We start from the raw sequence: 23,883 nt of genomic DNA on the forward strand, positions 1-23,883 counted from the left end.
TTCCCAATTGGAAGCATGGCCTGGAAGTCCCAGTAGGCACAGTGTGCATGGCTATAATGCCAGGTCTGGATGGTGGTTTTGTGCATGACTTTTGATCACAGGGCAGCTGCTTGTGTTCATGACTTCTCAGACGCATATGGCGCTGCTTTGCTTGAATGTTTCTGGTGGGAAAGTCATTGCTTTGATCTTTGAATTAATTAATAAGTAAGAGACCTTTGATAAACTAGTAAAATACTGTTTAAAGGCAAAATCAACAATAGAATTAAGACACTGGGCCTGATTCACAATGGGTTTTTCAGTGGAAAAATCCCACTGAGAACCACTTTGTAAATCGGGCCATTAACTTGAATCTGTTCTGTAAGTCAAGCCTGACCGGTCCACCCATCCCAAGGTCTGGAGGGGATTCTGAAGCCCAAGAAAGCCATTGCCAGAGCAGTGAGCTGCCTGGAGGCAGTTCAGGGAGGGAGCTGAAGGGCCCCTCATACTTCCAAAACCATCCACAGTCACGATGATCAGGGTAGTAAAGCATATGTGCCCCGGTTTTTATATAAGGTTGGAGGAAACGGGTGCCGACACTGCAAGGTCACAGCTGTTACTCTTCAGGCAAGCTCCAGGGTAAATCACAAACCAATGGGCCACTCACTGTGGGGTCCCGTTGGTCTGTGGAAACCTAACCTGACCACTCACTCCCCCTGCCCCCTGCCACAAACCCCCAAAGAATCACCAGAGACAGACAAGTTGCACCCTGGTAAGCTTGCCACATGAGGTGGACTGGTCCTTATGACCCAGGAGGGTACCCACGCAGGAAGCAAGAGTGAGTGATGGCACAGAGGTGCTAGCACAGTGCCGCTGCACAGGATCCCATGTGGCAGTAGGGATCCCTGCCAGTACCTACTATGAATAAGGAAGCCGGAATTGAGAAGACTGCTGCAGATTACGAGAAGACAGCATGATCCGCCACAGCAGAGTTGTGCATTGAGGGAGGGACCACCACCAACAAGGAAAATGGTAGCAGAGGTTTTTCAGGTGTTGGGATGTAGCAGAGATGGACCCTTCGGACATAGAAGACCCTGACCCCATCGAGCCTAGGCCTATATAAAACAAAGGCAAACCAGGATGGGTGCGGCAGTCATCCCGGTGCATGGTAGTTGCCAGGACAGTAAAAATCGAAAGGGCAATGCTGGAGAGCTGGAAGATTGGGGAATGCTCAAGGAAACTAGGCTGGGGAGCTGAAGAAGGTAAAGGACCGCAAAGCTTCTGCGATGGATTGAGATGGTTCCCATGAGACCATCGAAGAGACTGAGACACTGGAGAGCCCAAATGCATGAGGAACCTGGGACTTTCAGAAGCGAGAGCCATGCCAGATTGGAAGGCCCTGACTAAATAACTTGTATATGATTTGAGTTCTAGGTTCTTTGAACCATTTAAAGCAAGAAGTAGGTGGGCCAGGCACTCCGACCTAGGTTGGATTCTGAGTATCTGGATCTGCGCTGAGTAGAGCGCAGGTACCCTGCGACTGATCTGAGCAAGGAAGTGGCTGGAATCTGTTGGCCTGGTTCATTCATCCACAATGATGCCAACTGCAGGGGCCACAGTGGGTTTCCCTCTCACCCCAGCTTGTTTAATATTTACATGCACATACTTGACCAAATAACTTTTGTTTTCAAATATGTTCAGACAACACCTAGCACCAGATCTGTCTAAAGATGGGCCTAGTAACTGCACCGCCATCTTGCAGCACCTGGCCTACATATGCTACTGGATGAGCGACATTTTCCCTGAATGGGTATATTTATTTATTTATTGTTCATTTATAACATGCTTAATACCAGCGAGTGGTTTCTAAGCACAAGCCCGGGATTCGAACCTGTGTTGCTATGTGTTGTCTTGCTTCCAAGACAAACGCATTGCACCTGAGTCATCTTTTACATGGCCCAATCTTTGGAGGGGGTGTGCTTGCTGCACTCTGGCCAAATAAATGTGTCAATCCAAGGGAACATAATTTTAATGTATTATGCCCTGAACACTGCAACCCGTCCAAGGCCAGCCAATGTGCGCAAATTCCCAAATCACTGGTGCGCTCAAATTAACTAGAGCCATGCCATTTAAATTTTCAAGCACATATATCCGATTCAGAGATTACAAATGGGCGGCCTGAATGTGGCTCAATCAGATCCTGAAGTGGGAGGTTTTTTTTGCGCTCAATTTGTTTTAAGTATACTATCCAATGCGCTTTTAGAAGGTGGCAAAAAGGAATTCCCGTTCCCCATGTGGGGTATTTTTCTGGAGAGTTGAAGAAAAAATGTACTTTTTTTTAATAAATATTGCACTTCATGCCGGTGTCCAGCCTCTAAGCACAGGAACTCCGGCTTATCCGCATTGTCTTTTTTTCCAAGCCAAGTTAATTGCTCGTGGGCACTCACGAGTAAAATTACCCCTTTTCTGTAATTATTATCACTTAAGATGCATTTTTACCCTTGAAGGTTTCTCGAAATCTTGCATCTTCCCTCGTGTGATGCCTTTCTACTGCCTGCCACTAGTCCGAAAATACCTCTGAAGCTATGTGGATGGGATGGGGAGGGAGCAGTGTCTCTTGTGTCTTCACTTTCCTCTTTCCTTTGTTGGGAGTACTTTCACTCACTGTTGCTTATGCTGGAAGTATTAGGCAATTCTTAGAGTCTTGCGCTTAAAACAATCCACTGACTTGTGGAACAATGGATCAAATTCCGACACACCCTGCGTGTTTGGGCCCTCGGGGACAGGGGCTCAATCAACATAAAGAAACTGACTAGCTCCACTGAGCCCCAGTTGCTCAGCGCAAAAGCTGCAAAACGCTTTTCTTTTTTTCTGAATGGCATGCTCTCTGAAGTGGACAATAGACAGGTTCGTTTTCCCAACACATTATTACATGAATGTTCTTTAAAAAAATGTCACATATTATTGGCGAGCTCAATAATACTCATTCTATTAACCTCAGCAGGGTGAAAGCAGGCTAAGCCATCCCCGGTGGGATAGTGACGTGTAGGTCTTACCAGGTGCTCAGTCCGTTCAGCTACCACACTGACCTAAATAAAGCATCCATAAATGCAATGCGAGTTGGCAAGTCAGTGTATGGAACACACTTCTACTAGCCCTCTAGATAAAAAACAAACCAGACCCACTTACAGCAACATCTAAACTCACCTTTTCACTGACAACTGAAAGCAACCCGCATACACGAAACACCCAAAAACAATGACCTAAGCCCAATTTGTTGATTGAAACAATAGAAACCCCCCTACTGCCCTTTTCGCAGAACAAAGTTTGTCAAGCGAAATATCTTACACAGAAGTTGAAAGGGGGGCCTTGCAGCAGACGGGGTAGTTCTGCTGGCAGTCTGTCCTAACACTGTTGCGGGCGGTCAAGCATTAGAAGGATGGAATTATTTGCTGTGAAAAATAGGTAGAATGCAACAAGACCACAGGGCATTCAGTAGAATTTTGTTTTAACATCACAGGAGGAGGGGCTCCTAAGCCATTTGTGGTTGAGGCAGCTTACCTTATGGGAAACCACTGTAGGTGTATCCTGACCACTGATGCACAGTTATCATTTCATGGACCAAAAGGGTGAGCCCGAAGTATAAAGGATATGATATGATGTGACATTTATAACGCGCCTGTACCTATGCACGAAGATCAAGGATGTGCACGATCATTTCTGCTGCTGAGGAATGGAGGGGATACAGTGTTATTTACTCAGCATGGCCTTTTCAACAACAGCCTACCAAGGACTAATCCCAGTGGATGCACAGACCACAACTCACAGTACTGCCCTTCTGTTAAAAGATGCCCGCCCCAGTGAACTGTTTGATGTAGTACAAAATGAAGTTGGAAAGAACACGAAGGAAAGTAGAACTAGATTTCCCTATTAAGGGGGTCCCACAAGGTTTGAACCATGACTATTTCAAGGCCAACGCACACATGTCTTACGAGGATTGCTCTATTTTGGGGGGTGGTGGGTGGGAAATGGGCGTGGGGGGGAAGTCATTTTGAAGGACTGCAGTCCAGAGTTCTTAGTGCATAAGATGTTTATATTTAGATGACAATTGGAAGTGTAACTCTGTCCTGTTTCCTGTTTTGCACTCTTTTGTGATTTGTATTTATAAAACTTAATAAAATTGTATTAAAAAAAAAAGATGCCAGCCCTAATGCCGACTACCAGTGCTGCTCAGCTGAATCCGCGCTTTAAACAATACAATACATTCGAGGGGATTGGGTCCTCCGACGTATTCCATATCTATGACATGTAATCACCACAGCTGTGCTGCTTCGGAAACTTTTTCGGCGTCTGCGTCCTGCGTCGATGACGTCGATGCGCCGTCGTCGAGGACCTCGTCCGACGTCATCCGATGTGATAAGTAGGACGCACGACGCCCATAGCCTCAGTTCCGTTTTTTCCACGAACGTGTTGCTTCGTGTTTCTCGGTTTGAACGCCTCGACTCTTTGGAGTTCTGTTCTTCTCGGTTCTTCGAACCTGTTCGTTTGTGTACATCCTTCTGAAGATGTCTTCTACTTCGTCTTCGACCCCGCGTCCGGGTTTCAAGAAGTGCGGGGTGTGTGGGTCCAAGATGTCGGTGACGGACTCGCACGACGCCTGCCTCTGGTGCCTCGGGGAGGCCCACGACACGGATGACTGTATCGACTGCCAGTCGCTCACGTCCAAAGCCTTACGCGAACGTAAGAAGAAGTTGTCGGTAGGTCGGGTGTCCAAGCCCCGGAAGTCAAAGTCTGCGGGGCTTTCGACGGATGATTCGAGGGGTGACTCTCCGTGTCATCGTCGGAAGTCTCGTGGGTCTCCTTCTAGGAGTCGGTCTCGCCACTCCTCTGCCTCTTCGAGGCATTCTCGGAAGCGCCGACATCGGTCGTCTTCCAGGTCCTCTTTGGAGGGCTCTGCCCGGCACGTCGCTTACCCCTCGGGCCGTGCGACGCCGGAGGAATGGGCTTCCTTCGGGAAGAAGATGTTGGCGATTCTTGAGTCGCAGGGTACTCAGCCGTCGGCGCCCCCGAGTGGGGTCGGTCGTGTGAGGTCGAGAGACACCGCTCGCAAGAGTGGTCGGCACGAGTCACGGGAAAGGTCCCGTTCGGACAAGGGGACTCGTTCTCGACGTACCCGTTCCAGGTCCCGGTCCTCGACGCATTCGAGACCGTGTGCACCTGTGAGGTCTTCGAAGAAGGCTTCGACGTCTGTGGCGTCGAGGGCGTCGACAGGTTTTCTCGAGGCTCTGGCTCCGAGGAAGTCGTCGATGCCGTCGACGCTCAGGTCGTCGAGGGACACGCTCGGGGCTCCGGCCTCGAGGGCTGTGTCGACGCCGCCGATTCTGGAGGCGCTGCATCTGACGTCGACGCCGATCCTCTCGGTGCCGATGCCGGTTCTCTCGACGCTGGCGCCGATTCGCTCGACGCCATCGACGCCTTTCGTGTCGGAGGTACCCCAGGGCACGGGTGGACCCTCTAGGAAGGCTCTGGTTAAGAGCAAGCACTCTCGAGTGCCTTCTTTTCGCCACCTGGATTATATTTCAGAGGCGGATGAGGATTCTGATGGCCTGGTTCCTAGTCAGGTTCCGGATGAAATTGTCTCGGGCCATAGTCAGTTTGACGAGTTGAGACAGTCACTGCATGATGCCAGTGGACTGGACACCTCTCCGGAGGTGGAGTTTTGAAGGCCTGAGCCTGGCTCTCATGCCGATTAATCGTACCGGCGCCTTATGGCTAGGGTTTCTGAGTACTTGGGATGGTCTGCTCCCCCAGGGGAGTTTGTGCAGGATGATCTAACAGACATCCTTGATGTTAGTCCCCCAACTGACCCGGTTCTGCCGTTCCATATGGCATTACAGAGAAGGGTGGCGGCGGCTTGGACTGCTCCGGAGAGTCTCCCGGCGGTGGGCAGATCCTTGTCGCGAAAATACCGTCCAGCCAGTGGCGACCCCTGCTACTTGACCAGGCACCGCACTCCGGAGAGTTTGGTGGTGCAGGCGGCCACGGCCCCGGCGAAGCAGGCGTCGTACCCTACCATCCCTCCTGATAGGGACGACAAACGTTTTGATGGCTGGGCGAAGAAAGTGTTTTCTTCTGGTGGTATGGCGCTTCAGGCGGCCAACTCCATTTGTGCCTTGTCACGTTTCACGCACACTCTGTGGAACTGTGTTGCGTTAGCGGCTGAACATGTTCCCGAAGGGGATGAACGGGATGGTTTCCTTGCTATGGTCCAGGATGGTAAGGATGCCATGTGTGAGTCCGTTCAGTCGGGTTTGGACTTAGCTGAATGCGTCAGTAGGTCCATGGCGGCGAGCACCGTGATACGCAGGTTTGCGTGGTTGCGGAAGTCGGGGTTTGCGCCTGATGTGCAGTCCCGGCTCCTCAACATGCCCTTTGATGGTGAACACCTTTTTGGCAGCAAGGCTGACGAGAGCCTTGAGAGGTTGCAGACCTCAAAAGCTGCAGCGAAGTCGTTGGGCGCTGCAGTTCGCCAACCTCCGCCTTTTCGTCCCAGGGGACAGCAGTGGAGGGGTGGTTCCTTTCGCTATTACTCGTCCTTCAGTAAAGCGAGAGGAGCTGGCAGTCAAAGAGGCCAACGCAGGGGTACCAGAGGTGGACGACAGGGTACCCGTGGTGCCAAGGCCGCTCGGGCAGTTGCCTCTTTGCCCTCAGGTAACTCCGCAGCCGCTCCCGCTCAGTCGTGAGGCCATGTCCCATGGTTCGCCGGTTGGGGGAAGGCTGGCGCAGCATCTTGTAGAGTGGCAAGCCATTACTTCAGATGTGTGGGTTCTGGAGATCATAACCCACGGCTACCGTCTTCCTTTTCGGCACAGGCCTCGCGACAATCCACCGGGGAACCTCTCTTTGCAGAGTCCGGATCCGCTCCTTGCGCAGGAAATTCAAGCCCTGCTGGAGAAAGGCGCCATAGAACTGGTGCCTGTAGCGGAGAGGAACAAGGGATGGTATTCCCCTTATTTTTTGGTTTCGAAGAAAGACGGGGGATTGAGACCCATCATGGACTTGCGCGGTTTGAACAAACTCCTCAGGAAGGACAAGTTCAAGATGGTTACTCTCTCTCAAGTCCTCCAGGCCCTTCAGCTTCAGGACTGGTTGGTGTCACTCGACCTCAAGGATGCTTACTTCCATGTGCCGATCCATCCCAAGCACAAGAAGTACCTGAGGTTCGCGGTTGGCGACTCGCACTTTCAGTTTCGGGTCCTGCCGTTCGGATTGACCTCCGCCCCGAGGGTTTTCACCAAGCTCATGGTGGTGGTGGCAGCGCATCTCCGGCAAGGGGGGATTCACGTCTACCCCTACCTGGACGATTGGTTGATCAGGGGGAGCTCTCCCGAGCAAGTCCTGGATCATCTATCGATCACCTGTCGCTCCCTTCACAGGCTGGGCTTCTCCCTCAATTTAAAGAAGTCCCATTTGACGCCAACACAGCGGCTCCAGTACATCGGAGTAGTGCTCGACACTTCCCTGGGGCAGTGTTTTCCTCCCCAGGTGAGGGCTCTTCACATTCAGCAGATGGTGCACAAGTTTCAGCATGCCCAGACGCTCCCAGCGTTCGAGTTCCTGAGGTTGCTCGGCCTCATGGCTTCCTGCATTCTTCTGGTGCCAGAGGCTCGCCTGCGGATGAGATCTTTGCAGTGGGCACTCAAGACGCAATGGTCGCAGTCCTCCGGCAGGATGTCGGACTCGATTCGGGTGCCGTCCTCGGTCGCCCGGGACCTTCTGTGGAGGGCCGTCGAAGGCAACTTGATGAAGGGGGCTCCATTTTGGCTTCCCTGGCCAGAGGTGACGATCGTGACGGATGCATCCCTCATGGGATGGGGAGCTCATGCCAACGGGCTGACAGTCAGCGGTCGTTGGTCTCTGTCGGAGTCCAGACGCCATATCAATCTGTTGGAGCTGAGGGCCGTCAGGCTAGCCCTGAAGGCTTTTCTGCCGTCTGTGCGAGGGAAGAATGTCCTGATCCTGACGGACAACACAGTGGCCATGCACTACCTCAACAAAAAGGGGGGGGCAGGGTCACTTCCTCTGTGCAGAGAGGCGATGCAGCTCGAGTTCTGGGCCATCCAGCAGGAAGTTTCGATCTCGGCAGTTCATCTGGCCGGAGCCGAAAACGTGACGGTGGACGCTCTGAGCAGGCAGAGCGCGATCTCTCACGAGTGGGAGTTGGCTCAGGAGATTCTCCTGGAGATCTTCGCCCTTTGGGGGACCCCTCAAGTGGATCTCTTCGCCTCCAGTGTCAACCGGAAGAGCGAAAGGTTTTGCTCGCGGGAATTTCCTCCAGAAGGAGCCTTAGGAGACGCGTTCGTGGTGGAGTGGTCATTCCCGCTGCTGTACGCGTTTCCTCCAGTCCCCGTCATCCCGCAAGTGCTGCGGAGGTTACGGAAGTTCGGTTCCCGGATGATCCTCATTGCCCCGGCGTGGGCTCGGAGGACGTGGTACCCGGACCTTCTCGACTTATCCATCTGCCCTCCACGTCGTCTTCCCTACCGAGACGATCTGCTCTCACGGGAGGGGGGTCAGGTTCTCCATCCAGAGGTCAGGTCTCTCAACCTTCACGCTTGGCTTCTGAAAGGTTGAGGTATAAGGATTGGGACCTCCCTGAGGACGTGATGGAGGTGTTGCTTTCGGCCCGAAGGCCGGCAACAAAGTCTCTGTACCGTTGCCGTTGGCGTAAGTTCTGCGACTGGTGCAGAGTTCAGAATGTGGATCCTTTTGCATGTGACATCCCCATGGTTCTGTCCTTTTTGCTTTCTTTGGCCCAAAGGGGCTTGCAAGTGGGTACCGTTAAGGGTTACCTGGCGGCGCTGTCCATCTTTAAGCGCTCGTTTGAAGAGTGTTCTTACTTTAAAATACCTTTGATTTCACAGTTCCTGAAAGGGCTCACTAATGTGTTCCCTCCGTCACCTTTCCTGGTGCCCGGTTGGGATTTAAACCTGGTTCTTAAGTTTCTTATGGGTGCTCCGTTTGAGCCTTTACATTCTTGCCCTTTGAGGCTGTTAACTCTGAAAACTGTGTTTTTAGTTGCGGTTACTTCCGCTCGCAGAGTGAGTGAGTTACAGGCACTTTCAGTTAAGCCTCCCTTCACTGTATTTCACAAGGACAGGGTTGTCCTTAGAGTTCGTCCTTCTTTTCTTCCGAAGGTAGTGACGGAATTTCATTTGGCCCAGAAGGTTGTTCTTCCGACATTCTATCCTCCTCCGCATCCTGGTAAGGAAGAGGAGAGGCTCCATAGGCTTGATCCTAGGAGAGCTTTAAGCTTTTATGTTTCACGCATGTCCCGGGTCAGAGTGGATGATCAACTCTTTATTGGTTACGCTGGAAAGCGTTTGGGGCAAGCTGTGACGAAACAGACTTTGTCTCGCTGGATTATTTTGGCCATCTCGGAGTGCTACCGTTTGGCGGGTAAGGACCCACCGGCTGGCTTGCGGGCCCATTCTACCAGGGGTATGGCTGCGTCTACTGCCCTGCAGAGGGGTGTTCCTATTCGCAACATCTGTGATGCAGCCACCTGGGCTTCAGTACATACATTTGCACGTCACTATTCCCTTGATTCCATCCGAGCACAGGATCTGGCCTTTGGCAAGGCGGTCCTTTGCTCTGCTATTTGATTGGCTATTCTACATTTTGATTCTAAATTCTTTCCCTCCTCCTTGCTTTGGTACTGCTTTGGGAGTCTGTCATAGATATGGAATACGTCGGAGGACCCAATCCCCTCGAAGAACAAGTTACTTTCTTACCTGGTAACGTTCTTTCGATGGGATGGTCCGACGACGTATTCCATATCGCTCCCGCCCTGCCTTCCCCGCTGCAGAATTTCTTTTGCGATTGCAGCTTACGTTCCGCAAGGCTTTGTGTCTGACTGGCAGTTGACTTATGTCACACGTTCTGGGGGAAAAAACTATAACTGAGGCTATGGGCGTCGTGCGTCCTACTTATCACATCGGATGACGTCGGACGTCGGAGGAGGTCCTCGACAACGGCGCATCGACGTCATCGATGCAGGACGCAGACGCCGAAAAAGTTTCCGAAGCAGCACAGCTGTGGTGATTACATGTCATAGATATGGAATACGTCGTCGGACCATCCCATCGAAAGAACGTTACCAGGTAAGAAAGTAACTTGTTCTACTATTTCCATAGACCGACTGCCAGAGCCTGGCACTTGATTCAATCCTATGGCCACTGATTGGCCACTGAAGCCTCCACCATTATGCGTTGGCTTGCTGGTTATGCTGATGAATGTTCTAATTAATCAAGATTGCTTGGTGCATTACGCGTTTGGTCCATCAGGGTGCCCCCCTTTCACAGGAACAGAGAATGAATGCCAGCAGGGCCAACAGCCCTATACCTTCTGGGGTTTAAACATTGTGCCGAGAAATTGAAACGCCTGTTTGCAATACTGTGAAATAGCAAAATGTGTGCCGACAAGTGTTTTATGAAATGTGCGAACTAAATACTGATGCATATTCGCCACATCCTAGGACGAGTGCAGCCTCTTTTCACATGTAACAGTCTTCACCCAGCTCCAAAGCTCAAGTCTAGGTTCAGCAAGTGTTCAAATAATAAACCAGTGTTTTTTATATGGTTCGTATATGACCTCATTGTCTATTGGCTAGTTATTCTGTGCCCTTCCACTGCGTTGGGTCCTGTTTAGCATTAGAGTTTAAGAGCATGGACCCAGGAAGTGCGAATGGGAGAGAGGAATGAATTCCCAGCAATCTTCATTCTTCCTAGGCCTAGTCTCGCTAATCCACACGCCCAAATGCGCTATGTATAGACCACTCTATTTAAACTCTGGTGTTCCCGGGCCGTGTGGCGTGTTGGATCCAGTGCTACGTTGGCATTTGAAGAATCACTTTTTTGGACCATTTTGTAGTAGGTTCTGGTTCCCCTTGCCAATGTATGGCTGTAGATTAAGGAGTCGGAGACTCTGCAGAAACACCTACTACAATGGAAAGAACATCTTTATTGGGCAAGTAATCTTTTAACATTATCTTGTAGTTTGGGATCCCAGAAAAAGACCAGATTTGCCTTTTTGAAAATCACACTTGGCAGTGGCACTTCCTCAGCGGCCATACCTCCTGGTGTGGAGTGCAAAACCAGTGTTTGAGATAATTGGTCCACCTCTTCCATGGCTGGAGTCAAGCTTCGCAAAACTCGTACAACCAAGGAGTGAGCAGAGTGGTTTTAGAAAATGTATTAATTAGTCCTTTGCAGGCACCTCCAGAAAAAAAGGAAGCCTCACAGAAATTGCGGTGTGTGGGGAATCTGGGGTATAACTATGGAATACATGAAAACCACTGGCGTGGTCCTCTGGCTGCCTCTCATTTTAAGGAAATAGTTGTAACTGACATTGTACATTTTATTTTTCAGCACCTGGAGATCAACTGGACGGGGTTGACCAACCTCCTGGAAATACCAGGAGTCAAGTAAGATAAACCTTAATGTAGAGCTAAAATAACTTGTTTGCCTGATTCCTTTTCAGGAATCTGATTAGTTCTTTGTTTTTGATGCACTTTTGTTGATCACGACTGTGTTAGGAAGCTGTGCTTTCACGTCACATGTTTAAGTGAGCTGCGTCACTTCTACATAATGCATGTAGCTTGTACCATTTTACTGAAATTGGCACCCTCTGCTGGGATATCTGGGAGCTCGCTAGTCCTTGCAAATGTTCTGTTCAGAAAGGCCTGAATTAAGAGAGTGGCCCGACAGGTAATGGTCCCTCCAAGGGTTCTATTGCTTTTAGTAGTACCCCGGCATGTTAGACCGGGGTACTAATAGCATTTTTTCTCGAGTTGAGAAATGGCAATGAAACCGTTCCTCAACTTGAGAAAAAAAAAGAAAAAAATGGCCGCCAGGGTTTGGGGAGAAGGGACTACACACAGTCGCATCTCACTGTCCATGGCGGCCATTAAAAATATAGGGGAAAAAGTAAACAGACAAAATGGCTGCCAGGGTTCGGCATGAGGGGGGTTCTCCCTTTCCATGTTGGCCATTAAAAACGTAGAGGAAAAACTAAACAAACAAGATGACCGCCATGGAAAAGGAGAAGGGACTACAAAATCCCTTCTCCCCTTCTACAGCTGCCATTGAAAAAAGTAAACAGAAAAGATGGTTGCCATGGAAGGGGGAGAAGGGACTACACGTAGACCCTTTCCATGATGGCCAGGAAGCGGACGCAACCGGCCCGACAAAGGCTTTGTTGGGCTGGTAACGACCAGCAAGGGGCAATGAGCATGCTTGTTACTAGCTCATTGACCCTCGCCGGGTATTAATCACGCAATAAGCCCAGAGCCAGGGAGGAATTGCCACCTGAGGTAATGCCCCGGGGCCCATAGTTGGAGGGCCTTAACAAAGACCCAAAGGCATTACCTGAGGCAGTAATGACCCCCGGTGAGGGGCTTATTGCTATTAGTACCCTGGCACCTTGTACCAGGGTACTAAAAACAGCTTTTTTCGTTTGTGAGAAAATGGCCACCATGGAAGGGGAAACCAGTCTGTTCTCCCATTCCATGGTGCCCATTGAAAAAGTACAAAAAAGTAAACAAAAAGACGGTTGTCCTGGAACTGGAGAAGGGACTACACGTTACCTTTTCCCCCTGCTGCGAAGATGGCAGCCTCCAGCCCTGAGAAGGCTCAGGGCAGCAGGATTACTGTCTGGTAGTGCCCCCGTTCCGAGCCTCCTCATTGGCTGGTATGCTGCCACCCCACCCCAAACCGGGTACTAATAACTAACAGGACCCTATATGACAGGGTCATGGTTCCTATACCTACTAGTGTGTGGCCCAGATGTGGTCTTTTTTTGTCCTGATGCACATAAGAAAGGCATCTTGCAGACTGGCAAGCCGCCTACAAATTCATCTCTAGGGTTAAAAGGCCATTTACATTTAATCTGGTGGCCCACTGTTAACCAGTGCTATTGGGCCAGTGCATGGGGGATGTGGCTCATTCAATACCTTGGACAATTCCACTGTTATCTGTTTTTGCGATCCTCACGGCTCCTTACTATTGTAACCCTTTTTTCTGTGTTTTTCAGTGACATGTCGGACACCATGCTCGTGGACCTCATTGCTTCTCACCTAGTGCTGCCGAACCGATTCAGCTTCCCACTCATGAGCCAGGTTAACGTGGCCCAGCTCCGATTTCCACTTCCACGTGTGAGTGTCTTGTGCTCTAAGTTGGAGGAGGGAGCTCATGCTATTCACTGAGCTTCAATGCAAGAGCCTATTTTGTCCTAAAATGCATGTATGACTTGGGGTTAAAGTGCTATTAGAAAACTCTCCAAACCACAAATTGATGAGCCCAATCCTATCCAAGGGGCCGATTTCCTACACTGCATTTGTGGACTGACCGAGATTAATCAAGTACAGATTACTGGAAGTTAACAAATATTTATTGCTGTTTCGTTTCTTGAAGATTTTTTATTTTATTTTTAAGTTATATAGGGGTGTGCGAGATAATTGTCTCCTTTTGTGCCCTTTGGGGAGAGGCAAGTTCTCCTGCCCTAAACATTTCAGTAAAATAAAAACAAATGGATGATAATTGGCAGCGTCAGATCGTGCCTCATCAACATATTTCACCTGCCTCTTTTATCTCTGGAAGAGAATACTGCTGCTTCCTATGGAGCCAGTCCTTTTTTCAACATTGCGTCTGTCTTTTGTTCTCTGCTCTATTTTAGGGTGTACCCTCTGTCTGACACTCCAGTGGTGATCTCAGTGTTTTCATGCGTCCTGCACTAATCAAGGAGGCAGTTCAAAGCGGAGGTTCTTGGTTCCATCCAACTTAATTGCTGCAAGACATTCTAGTAGCCGATACATAATCACAGGCATCCAAGAACCAACTCTACCCCGTTACGCATTTTAAAACCACTATGTGAGGGGAGAGTAACCAACAGTGTGGCCCCTCGCCAACCTTGTAAATAACTTTTTGCTGTGAGTTCAAGACTGCAAAGCGGCTGCATCGGGACAGTCAATGCCTGACTAGGGAGTGCAGCATTGCTTGTAATTCCTTCTGCACCCCACTGAGGTTGAAGTAAAGCATTGAGTTATGGCTGAGAGATGGTTTCTAGTTGGCTATGACCAACAGAGACAAGAATTCCTTGCAACTCCTGAATGGGATTCATCCTTGCACACCTGAAGTAACCTGCCATCTTGATGATTGTTGAGGCATGAAAGCAAGCTTGGAGGAGTAGGTCACTGGAGTGTGGGCTCAATGATCTAGGAACCAGAATGCGCCCCTCACTCATCTTCGGAATGTTTAAAACGGTCCCCCCCCTGCACCCCCACATATTTTGCTCTTCCCAATTTCTACTTCCCTTCACCAGATCTATATTTTGGTGTGTGTTTTAGTTCATTTGATAGGTCCCTCATGGCCCCACGTCTCCAGTGCAGATTACTTTACTGCGCAGGCATTTATCGTTCTACATTAGTAACGCTTACTTTGCTGTCCCGGCCTCCATGCTCTGAGACTGTGTGGAGGATAGGGGGAGGAGTGCGCTCTGCCCCCCCTCTCACTGTCATATTGGAAGGTGGATTTTCCCCTTCACCACCTCAACCACTCGTCCTCCCACCCCAACCGCCACTTCCCTCGTTTGGGACTTCCATGTCCCGCATCATCTCTGGCGTTGCCTGGATGATGCTGACATCGACACTCCTGTACAAACCCAGCCCGCCCGATATATATATATATATATATCACCGCCCCCCCCCCCAAATTGAACACAGACCACAGTAAATGTGTACTGAAAACACTGCACCACAACCCCCGCCCTCCGCACCCCCTCCCCTCCGCCCCAGCTCATCATTTCCATCGTCTAGATTCTTGCACACTCCTCGGCCCGGGGTGGTTTTGTGAACACGTTTGTTTTCAGCAAAACCAAAATAATAGAACTACTGTCGATCCAACTTGGGGAGCCGCCATGTAAATGGAGAAAGTGGTTCTCGGGTATTAGTTGCACTTTTAAAATTCTTACTTTATGCAAAATGTAAAAATCCTTTTGGAACAAATCTTCCCTTTTGGACTCTTGCATTGTGGACATGCATACAAAAATGATGCCTTTCCACACAGAACAGTTACCGTGGCATTTAGGGGAGCCTATTTTTTTAAACAGTTGAAAACTTTCCAAAAGCCCTCTTTTCCACATGGCCCAGAGTTTGGATGGTAACGATGTGTTGCACCGTATGTTTTACGCATACCAGAAGTGCATCCAAAGTAGAACGGTTTGTTAATTGTGAGTCTGCTGCCAACAACTGTGGTAAGTTTTTAAATCCGTCTTTCCCCTAAAAAGAACTCCCTATTCCACAGTGTAGGCAGCTGAAAGATGTGCCTTTTTAAGTCTTGAGTCCAAACACAATGATCATTTAGGAATCGCATTTGGTAGGACATGCAGTAAAAACCGAAAATGTTTTCATTTATATTGTGTTACTTCTAATGATGAGCTGCCTAAAGCATAAATAAGTGTGCATAACAAGCAAGAAAGTGCACATGTAAGTCACACTCCTGTGTGTACGTTTTTGCTGCTGTCATCATCACGTTGGCTTTCCGCGTGTCAACTCCCAGTTTTCGGGTTGGCTGCATTTCTGTGGGGAGGCACATTTGGCCATTAATTGTGATTACTTGAAAAGAGGCTAAAAACCAACGGAGGGGCGCATGTCAGACTAAACCTCCGAGAGCTTTCAAGCTATGCCAGTTTGCGATGTGCACTCTGCGCATGTGCCCCGAAAGGGAAACTAAACGTTAGCAAAGCCCCCCAATGTGTGTGTGCTTCTGGATTGCATTTCTCAGAGCTCGCTTTTTGCTCATTGGCTGTTTTTTTTTTTGTTTTTTAAACCAATCGCTTCCTAAAGAATCCACACCGTAGTTGTATTATGCAAAAGTCTTTTAAACCGAAAACTAGAAGCTGGAGAAAAATGTAAATTTTCTGGACGAAGCGAACTATATGAAGTTGTTGTCTCTGTGGTTGTCCAAAATATGTACAAATGGTTAAACCTTTTTGCATAGTGGCTATCATTGTTCAGTAAGAGCGCTTGAGACCCAGTGCAAAGGGCAGAGTATAGTCTTGTATGCTTCGCTCATCTATGTGTTGGATTGCACATGTACCCAATAAGAACGCTTCGATACCAGTGCAATGGGCAGGATATAGTCGTGTATGCTTTGCTCATCTGTGTTTTGGGTTGTACGTCTACCCAATAAGACCGCTTGGATCCCAGTGCAGTGGGCAGGATATAGTCGTGTATGATTGCTCATCTGTGTTTTGGGTTGTACGTCTACCCAATAAGAGCGCTTGGATCCCAGTGCAATGGGCAGGATATAGTCGTGTTTGCTTTGCTCATCTGTGTATTGGGTTGTACGTCTACCCAATAAGAGCGCTTGGATCCCAGTGCAATGGGCAGGATATAGTCGTGTATGCTTTGCTCATCTGTGTTTTGGGTTGTACGTCTACCCAATAAGAGCGCTTGGATCCCAGTGCAATGGGCAGGATATAGTCGTGTTTGCTTTGCTCATCTGTGTTTTGGGTTGTACGTCTACCCAATAAGAGCGCTTGGATCCCAGTGCAATGGGCAGGATATAGTCGTGTATGCTTTGCTCATCTGTGTTTTGGGTTGTACGTCTACCCAATAAGAGCGCTTGGATCCCAGTGCAATGGGCAGGATATAGTCGTGTTTGCTTTGCTCATCTGTGTATTGGGTTGTACGTCTACCCAATAAGAGCGCTTGGATCCCAGTGCAATGGGCAGGATATAGTCGTGTATGCTTTGCTCATCTGTGTTTTGGGTTGTACGTCTACCCAATAAGAGCGCTTGGATCCCAGTGCAATGGGCAGGATATAGTCGTGTTTGCTTTGCTCATCTGTGTTTTGGGTTGTACGTCTACCCAATAAGAGCGCTTGGATCCCAGTGCAATGGGCAGGATATAGTTGTGTATGCTTTGCTCATCTGTGTTTTGGGTTGTAAGTCTACCCAATAAGAGCGCTTGGATCCCAGTGCAATGGGCAGGATATAGTCGTGTATGCTTTGCTCATCTGTGTATTGGGTTGTACGTCTACCCAATAAGAGCGCTTGGATCCCAGTGCAGTGGACAGGATATAGCCGTATATGATAGCTCATCTGTGTTGGGTTGCCCATGTACCCATTCATACTCCTCTAGACTAGCGCTTGGCCCTCTTAAACTTGGGAATAGTAGATTGAATATAACTTGGTAGGAGGCAGCTCAGTGGAGTACTTACCCATTCCTCGAATCAAACGTGGTACCTATTCATAACCAACCATTCCAGATATCCACTTGGGGCTACTGTGGTAGCATGCTTGAAAAACTATTTGCCGACCCGATATATACACCCTTCTTTTTTTATTAAAATTCTTCAGCATACGAAACCAAAGGTACTTTTTCCACCCAAGGAGGACATGTGTGTGCCTGTTCATCCAATAGACGCCGCAAAGCCTGCCTTGCCCCTGAAGGTCTGCACCACTGTAATGGCTGTAGTAATCGGCCATACCAGGCTGCTGAGCTCTGGTTCCAAATGTAACCCTGGATGCCTTGTCATAGGCTCAGGACAACAGAATGGCAGGTGACTTCGCGGCTCAGAGAAGCATACACGCACACAGGATGTTTTTCGGGTGTGTAAATATTTACACTGGACAGGCTGAGGACAGGCTGAAGAACAGACACGCCTACTGTCCCCTTTACCCTATAATTCATCTTCAAGTCCCCCTTTTCTCACTTGCTTTGCTCATTCTTCCTTTTTTCTATCATGTTGTGCTCCCATTGCTGTACTTCATTTGCTTTCTTCCATACGATTTCCCCTTTTCTAGTCACCTCTTATGTTTTCTTCTCTCACGTTTTCCTTGGTCTGCAGGTGCTTCCTTACTCTTCTTTTCTAGCCACTGCCCTGCTCTCCCGCGCAGACACTCTCACCTTCCCTGTCTGTCATTTTGCATGTGGCGCATCGCTGGCCAGGGGAAGCTCCGTTTCTCTGCGACTTCCACATCTGTACAGATCCCTCTTTTGGCTTGCTTCCCATTCTCCACTAGCATATTTTCTCTTTTCCAAGTCATAGCACTTCCTTCTTCTGCCTCCTGAACATTGCTTTCTGCAGTTGCTGCAAGATAAGTAACGTTAAAGCGGTCGTTGCAGGGACTGAACCTTTGCCCTAGTTCTAGATTTCACAATTCAGCTCTATGGGTCAAAGTGCCTGCTGTGCCTTCAAGCCCAGTGATGTATTTTTGGCATGGATAGAGAGCTTTATCCTTGTAAGGGATCACTTTTTATACCACAGTCTCACACCAATGGCTTTCTGTTGCCCGCTTGCCTGCTACTGGCTACCAATGGCGGCCTAAAGGGGAGTCTGTTTTCTTGGCAGAAGACTAACCGGAAACGTGTATTTTTCATCTCAGAATGGCTTGAACTCTGGCCGATGGGAAAAGACCAGGGCATAGTCTACCTCACTCTAACGAATGCTTGTGCCAATGCCATCAATACAAATGCCTGTAACTTTCCTTACAGCAAAAGGTTGAAACTCCCCGCTCGCTCCCCTGGCCTTTCTCCCACCGCCCAAGGCAGACCTGTCTATGGGGTGGCTTGGAGCTGATTTGAGTTCCCCAGCAGACATGATGGTGTCATTTCTCTAAATTCATAGGAGTAATAATATCATCACGTTTTTAGATACCACTTACTGTAGATTCTTCCCTCTTGAATAGTGTCAATCCCCAATTTAATGGGGCTCAGTGTATGGACCTTGCAAGGATGAACGGCTGAATCTGCTCTGCACTGAGCCTCTGACACTCAAGCTGAATGCAGAACTAACTCGCTGAGCTATCGTCTCGGCTTAGGTAGAACGGACCTCGCACGACTCTTTAGGGCATGATGGGATGTGACGCCACATGACCTTTGACCCTGATAATTGTTTCGCGTATAGATTTAAACTTCCAGTGATTATTAACAAACACAAAACACCTACCTATTAAAACCAGCGCAGCATGAATTCATAATTTGAGAGATCAGTGGCCACATTTGTTATAGAACAGGAATTTCAAAGTCGAGCGCTGGGGTTGCAAGCAGCAACATAAGAGTATGGCTAAAGCCCTGGCTACCCCCCAAAGGGGTTCTTTTGGCCAACCGGTCAGTAAGACTCAGAGCCCACTCCGACTGACTGAGCAGGGCACATGTCAGGTGAGTCCTGGCATGGGAGGCGCTACCCTTTTCCTTGCAGGACCTCGATTTCCATATTGCCTGTAGGTTCGTCTACCACAGAAACCTTGAGCATGGGTGAAAGTGGTTTTAGCCGCTAACTCAAGCATAACGTGTCCCACATGCGAAGTATGACCGCCCCTATTTGATGGCCTATGCCATTTTGCACCCTAACGTGTAAAATGCGCATGGCATGCAGAAGACGTGATGCCATCTTGCAGGAGCCCTAGAGGGTGTGTATATGTGCATCACTCCATAGATTATTGCTCACGTGCAGACATGTATGGTTCTTTTCTGTCCATGTTGGTGTTCTCATGTAGGGAAGACAGTCAAAATATCAAGTACTTGTGGAATCCTAAACATCTGTCTTGGTGAGGACCCAGTACGTTCCCTTCCTTCCTGCTCAGGGTTTATCGCTTTATTAGCTGCCCTCTCCCTAATGTAACTGCACGTCAGGGCTCTCGTCATCCTTCGGGTTGTCTTTCATCACTACTTTACAGTATTTATTTAGACTTTGATCACCATAACCTTTTCCGCGAAATCCCTTTTAATCTATCTAAAACAAAAAATGAAAACAAAAAAACTATATGAAACCTAATGTAAGGCCCGACTGTGGGCCTGATCACGAGTTGGGCGGAAGCCCCAATGAGGTTACAGCCGCATTTACGGGTCCACCCAATCTCGAGTCTGGCGAACACATCGGGAAAAATAAATTTTGTGATGCAATTACTGGGGGCAGTAATTGCGCTGAAAATTCCCCATTGCGGCCAATGGACCCAATGGGGACTAACGGCGCCCAACCCGTGATCCGGTGGTAATACCGCCAGACAGGTGGGCACTAACGCTAATAAAGTAGGCCGGTATCCAAGCCGTGATACCGCCCAACTCGTGATCAGGCTTTGTGTCTTGCAAAGAGTATTTTGCAAGAGTCCTGGGAATTGGGACATCAACATAATGCATTATAAATGCACTAATGCCCAGACAAGTGCTACTGTGATTAGGACCCATAAATGATTTCACCAGGAAACCCTAAAACCGAAATATCATCATGCTATCTGAAAAGAAATCAGAGGGGAGGGACATCTTCAGCAGAATTCCATATGTAGTATGAAATCTGTAGGTTCATCTTTCTCTGCGAATGAGTACTCGCCATAGTCGTCCCTAGAGGGGACAAAGGGGGACAATTTCCACCATTAGCTGTTTGCCCCAGCCCCTAATTGTTGGCCTGCCCCCTTTTGGCAAATCACTTTGTCCAGGAGTCTTAAAGGTGCTCCTTTTCTGAGCTGCAATTCGCGCATTTGCAGGTTGTGTTTGCTCAGACTGTCTGTTTCCTTCTAGCCTGAAAGGGACACCACAGGAATTAATGGGCTATGAATATCACTGGGGTGGGGGACATCACTGTTAAAGGCAGGCTACCTACATGCTTGGAGCACTATTATTTTTCAAATGTGCAGCTTACCCTTGCACACTTGCACTCTGCATCATCCACACGGCTTGCTGGGGCTGGGGCTGGGGTCTGCACTACATCCAACTCTTCCAAAATGCCTTCCTTCTCAAGCCGGACCACCTGAAATTCTGGAAGCCGCTCAATCTCTCTCGCTCTTTGTCTCTCTTCCCCCCCCCCCCCCCCCGGCTTGGCTACCCTCAGAGTCTCACTGGGTACCAGGCCCCTCCATGATCAGTCTTCCCCTGCACTGCCTCTGGGCCTACCACTCACTTAGGGGCTGTAACTGTAACCCTACAGTCACCTGCCTCCTTGTACTTACCCAGAGCTGCGCTGCACTTACTCAGAGCAATGCCGCCCTGATTGCACTTTCCCATCCCTCTCCCTGGCACTTCCTACTCTCCCTTCCCCTTGCACTCTGCATTGTCGCACTTGCACGATCTGAATGACACATGGCCTAGTAAGATCGTTTGTCTTGTCCTCCCTCTGTCTTCCCCCCTTGGCTTGTCACGCCTAGAAACACTTGTGTGCAGGCGCATTATAAATGACATATCATAGAAAAAACAAAAACGACATTTCCAAAATGAAACCTGCTTCTAGTTTTCATTAAAATGTGTTTATTTATTTGTCGGACTACTGCACAAATACACTGTAAATTTTTGTGCCCCTTCCTTTGTGTTTTATCTCAAGAGATATGCTTGTCAAACTGCTTAATCACAAATAAAGGCTTCTGTTGGATTGACAGGAGTTATTAGAAAAATAAACTGTGTTCATGGGTGCCAACTTTTGATTTTCACTACAGAGGCAGAAATTCCCCCAACCCCATCCTGAATATAAGCAAGTGACCAACCCATCCCCCTAGCCGAACACATTTTATAGCACTTTTTTATAAGAAATTACAAAGTCATACTATTTACAACCACATTATACATAACATCTCAGCAACAGTCGCCCAACCTGCTGAGCTACCCATGTAGCCTTGTACTGTAAGGCATGTAATATCCTGTGCCCCTACGTGCTGCAAAGTAGGGCAGACGTGATGTGATGTGAAGTCCTGAATGAAAGGGCCCCTCTCTTACAGAGACAGGCAGTTACAACACCACCGTCTGAGTGTTGTTTGTGTTTGGTTCGAGGCCTCACCAGGCCTAGAACTAGGCAACGAGGTGGTCACTTGGGACATGTGGCCAGAACGCCACCAAGTATGTCGTGGGTGCGTGTTGTGTAGAGGAGAGAGTCTGGACACACGGCAATGTGATACTAGTTATTCCCACTTGGCAGCGAGGCACGGACGGCTAGCTAAGCTCATGTTCACCTGGAGAAAAAAAACATTTATTTAAATAAAACGGACTAAGCAGCACACGACCAGGCTGGCTATCCAAATAGGGGAGAGAAGTGGTGACTCCTGCAGAGTCCTCACAAAAACCCTAACTAAAGGCTCGTCCCGGGTGTCCACTACCCGATCCTAACTCTGGGGTTGGTATTAGCCGGGAGGATCACTTGGCAGGAGAAGCGCCCCAAGGAAATAGGACTCCGTTGGGTGAGATGTGGTATTTGTCGCCCTCAGAGTAAGAGATGTCCATGATGCCAGAATATGTAATGGCTTGTTGTCAGAGTGACATTATTCATCCTGGGGTTAGCGAAAAATGTCTTAATCATGTATCGGGCATGAAGCTCCCCCCCATAGAGTTGCCCATATTTGTAGTGATGGGAACTTTTGTACTCAACAAGAGGAAGTGAAGTATGAACATCTGAACAGCGCCACCTTAAGTTCTGATAGAGCTAGCACTCATGTGACTCCAAAACAATAATTGACACATTTTTAAATCTCCTTTTAAAAACATGATCAGTAAAGAATGTGTAGTACATTCATCTAAACATAATATGGAAAAAGTTAGTTTTAACATTGGAATTCAAGCCCCACAATGCCCAAAGTACCGGGACAAGGAAGAGGGAGTTGGAGACATTAGACTGTAATATACAGGCTAATGTTTTCAATAATTCAATGACACACACCTGAGGGGGACTAGGGAGTATACAGGGGCGGGGAGGGCTCAGGTGGAGGCCATTAGGGGCAGCAGTAGTAGGAGTGGCCATAGTTGTGGCAGCAGGAGAAGCAGGGTGTGGAGTACTCTGCGTGACTCCACATTGCAGCAGCAGCCAAAATTGATGGGCAGCAGAGACGCCACAGCTGATTGGTAAGTGGATGCCGGTTTTGTGAGGGGCTCTACCATTAAGCTTTGGGCATGATATGATATGATAGGTTATTTATAACGCGCTTAATACGCAGAGCTTTATAAGTGCAGACCCAGGGATCGAACCTGTGCTGTTCAGTGTCGTCTTGCTTTCAAGGAGAGCACGTTGATGCTGAGCTATCCTCCCGAGACAAAGATAGCATGCAGAGATTGTGTGACGTGAAGGGTTAATGCAGAACCTTTCCCCCAGGGTGACGTGTGCTCCATGGCAGGCGAGCACTGAAGCACTTGTGGAGCGAGGAATGCTCTTTCCCTGACCAGTGCAGACCGTAGGGACCAAGAGAAAGCAACCAACAGTGGAGCAGGGAGCAGCAAAGGCAGAAGATACGAAGGCAGTGAAGCGAGCGGATGCGTATGGAGCACCCAGTGAGATCACTAGTTAAATGCGACACCCGGAAGGATACGTTATCTCCCGTTGGCCAGTGTCCGTAGTTTTGAATAACGAACTAATGTTAAAAAAGCAGAAGTAGCAAATTGGGCGTAACTGTGCATACCAAGATAATGCTTACCAGATAGTGGCAAAATAAGAACATTGGGGGCAATTGTAATTCTAAAGGTGGCAAACACGACTATTACCAAAGCCAACAAAGGGCAATAGGAAAAGACAATATTGCCGAAGCCTACAGAGGGCAATTGAGAAGACCAATTGTAAAGCCCATTGTCACAAGGAAGAGGCAATAATTAAGAACGTCCCAAACAAGCATTGTCCAAACCCAAAAAGAGCAAGGGCGATATAAAGCAATATTTAGCCTTTGAGTGATGTAAGAGTGGGGAAGCAAGTGTTGCAGAAGAGCTGCCCTCCTGATATCCAGTATTCAGGAGGAGCGGAGTGTAATCCGCATTGCAGGTGGCAATCCCAAGGGTGGTACCAACAACATTAATCTGTTTAAACTTTTCCCAGCAGGAGTAGCCCATATTGAAGTTGATAATACTAATATTGATGAAAACTAATGACTTTGTTGTGGCAGAGG

General features: G+C 48.7%; 1 protein-coding gene across 1 annotated transcript in view; it reads left to right on the top strand.

The window, feature by feature from the left end:
- Positions 1–23,883, top strand: part of ESYT3 (extended synaptotagmin 3) — a 392,268-nt gene that overhangs the window by 244,749 nt on the left and 123,636 nt on the right. Inside the window, exons 7-8 of the mRNA XM_069616612.1 lie at positions 11,406–11,461; positions 13,069–13,189. Coding sequence (XP_069472713.1) covers positions 11,406–11,461; positions 13,069–13,189 — 177 coding nt within the window. The remainder of the gene's footprint in view (positions 1–11,405; positions 11,462–13,068; positions 13,190–23,883) is intronic.

Source organism: Ambystoma mexicanum, chromosome 9 (genome assembly GCF_040938575.1).
Source record: "Ambystoma mexicanum isolate Mex_15411 chromosome 9, UKY_AmexF1_1, whole genome shotgun sequence".
NCBI lineage: Eukaryota > Metazoa > Chordata > Amphibia > Caudata > Ambystomatidae > Ambystoma > Ambystoma mexicanum.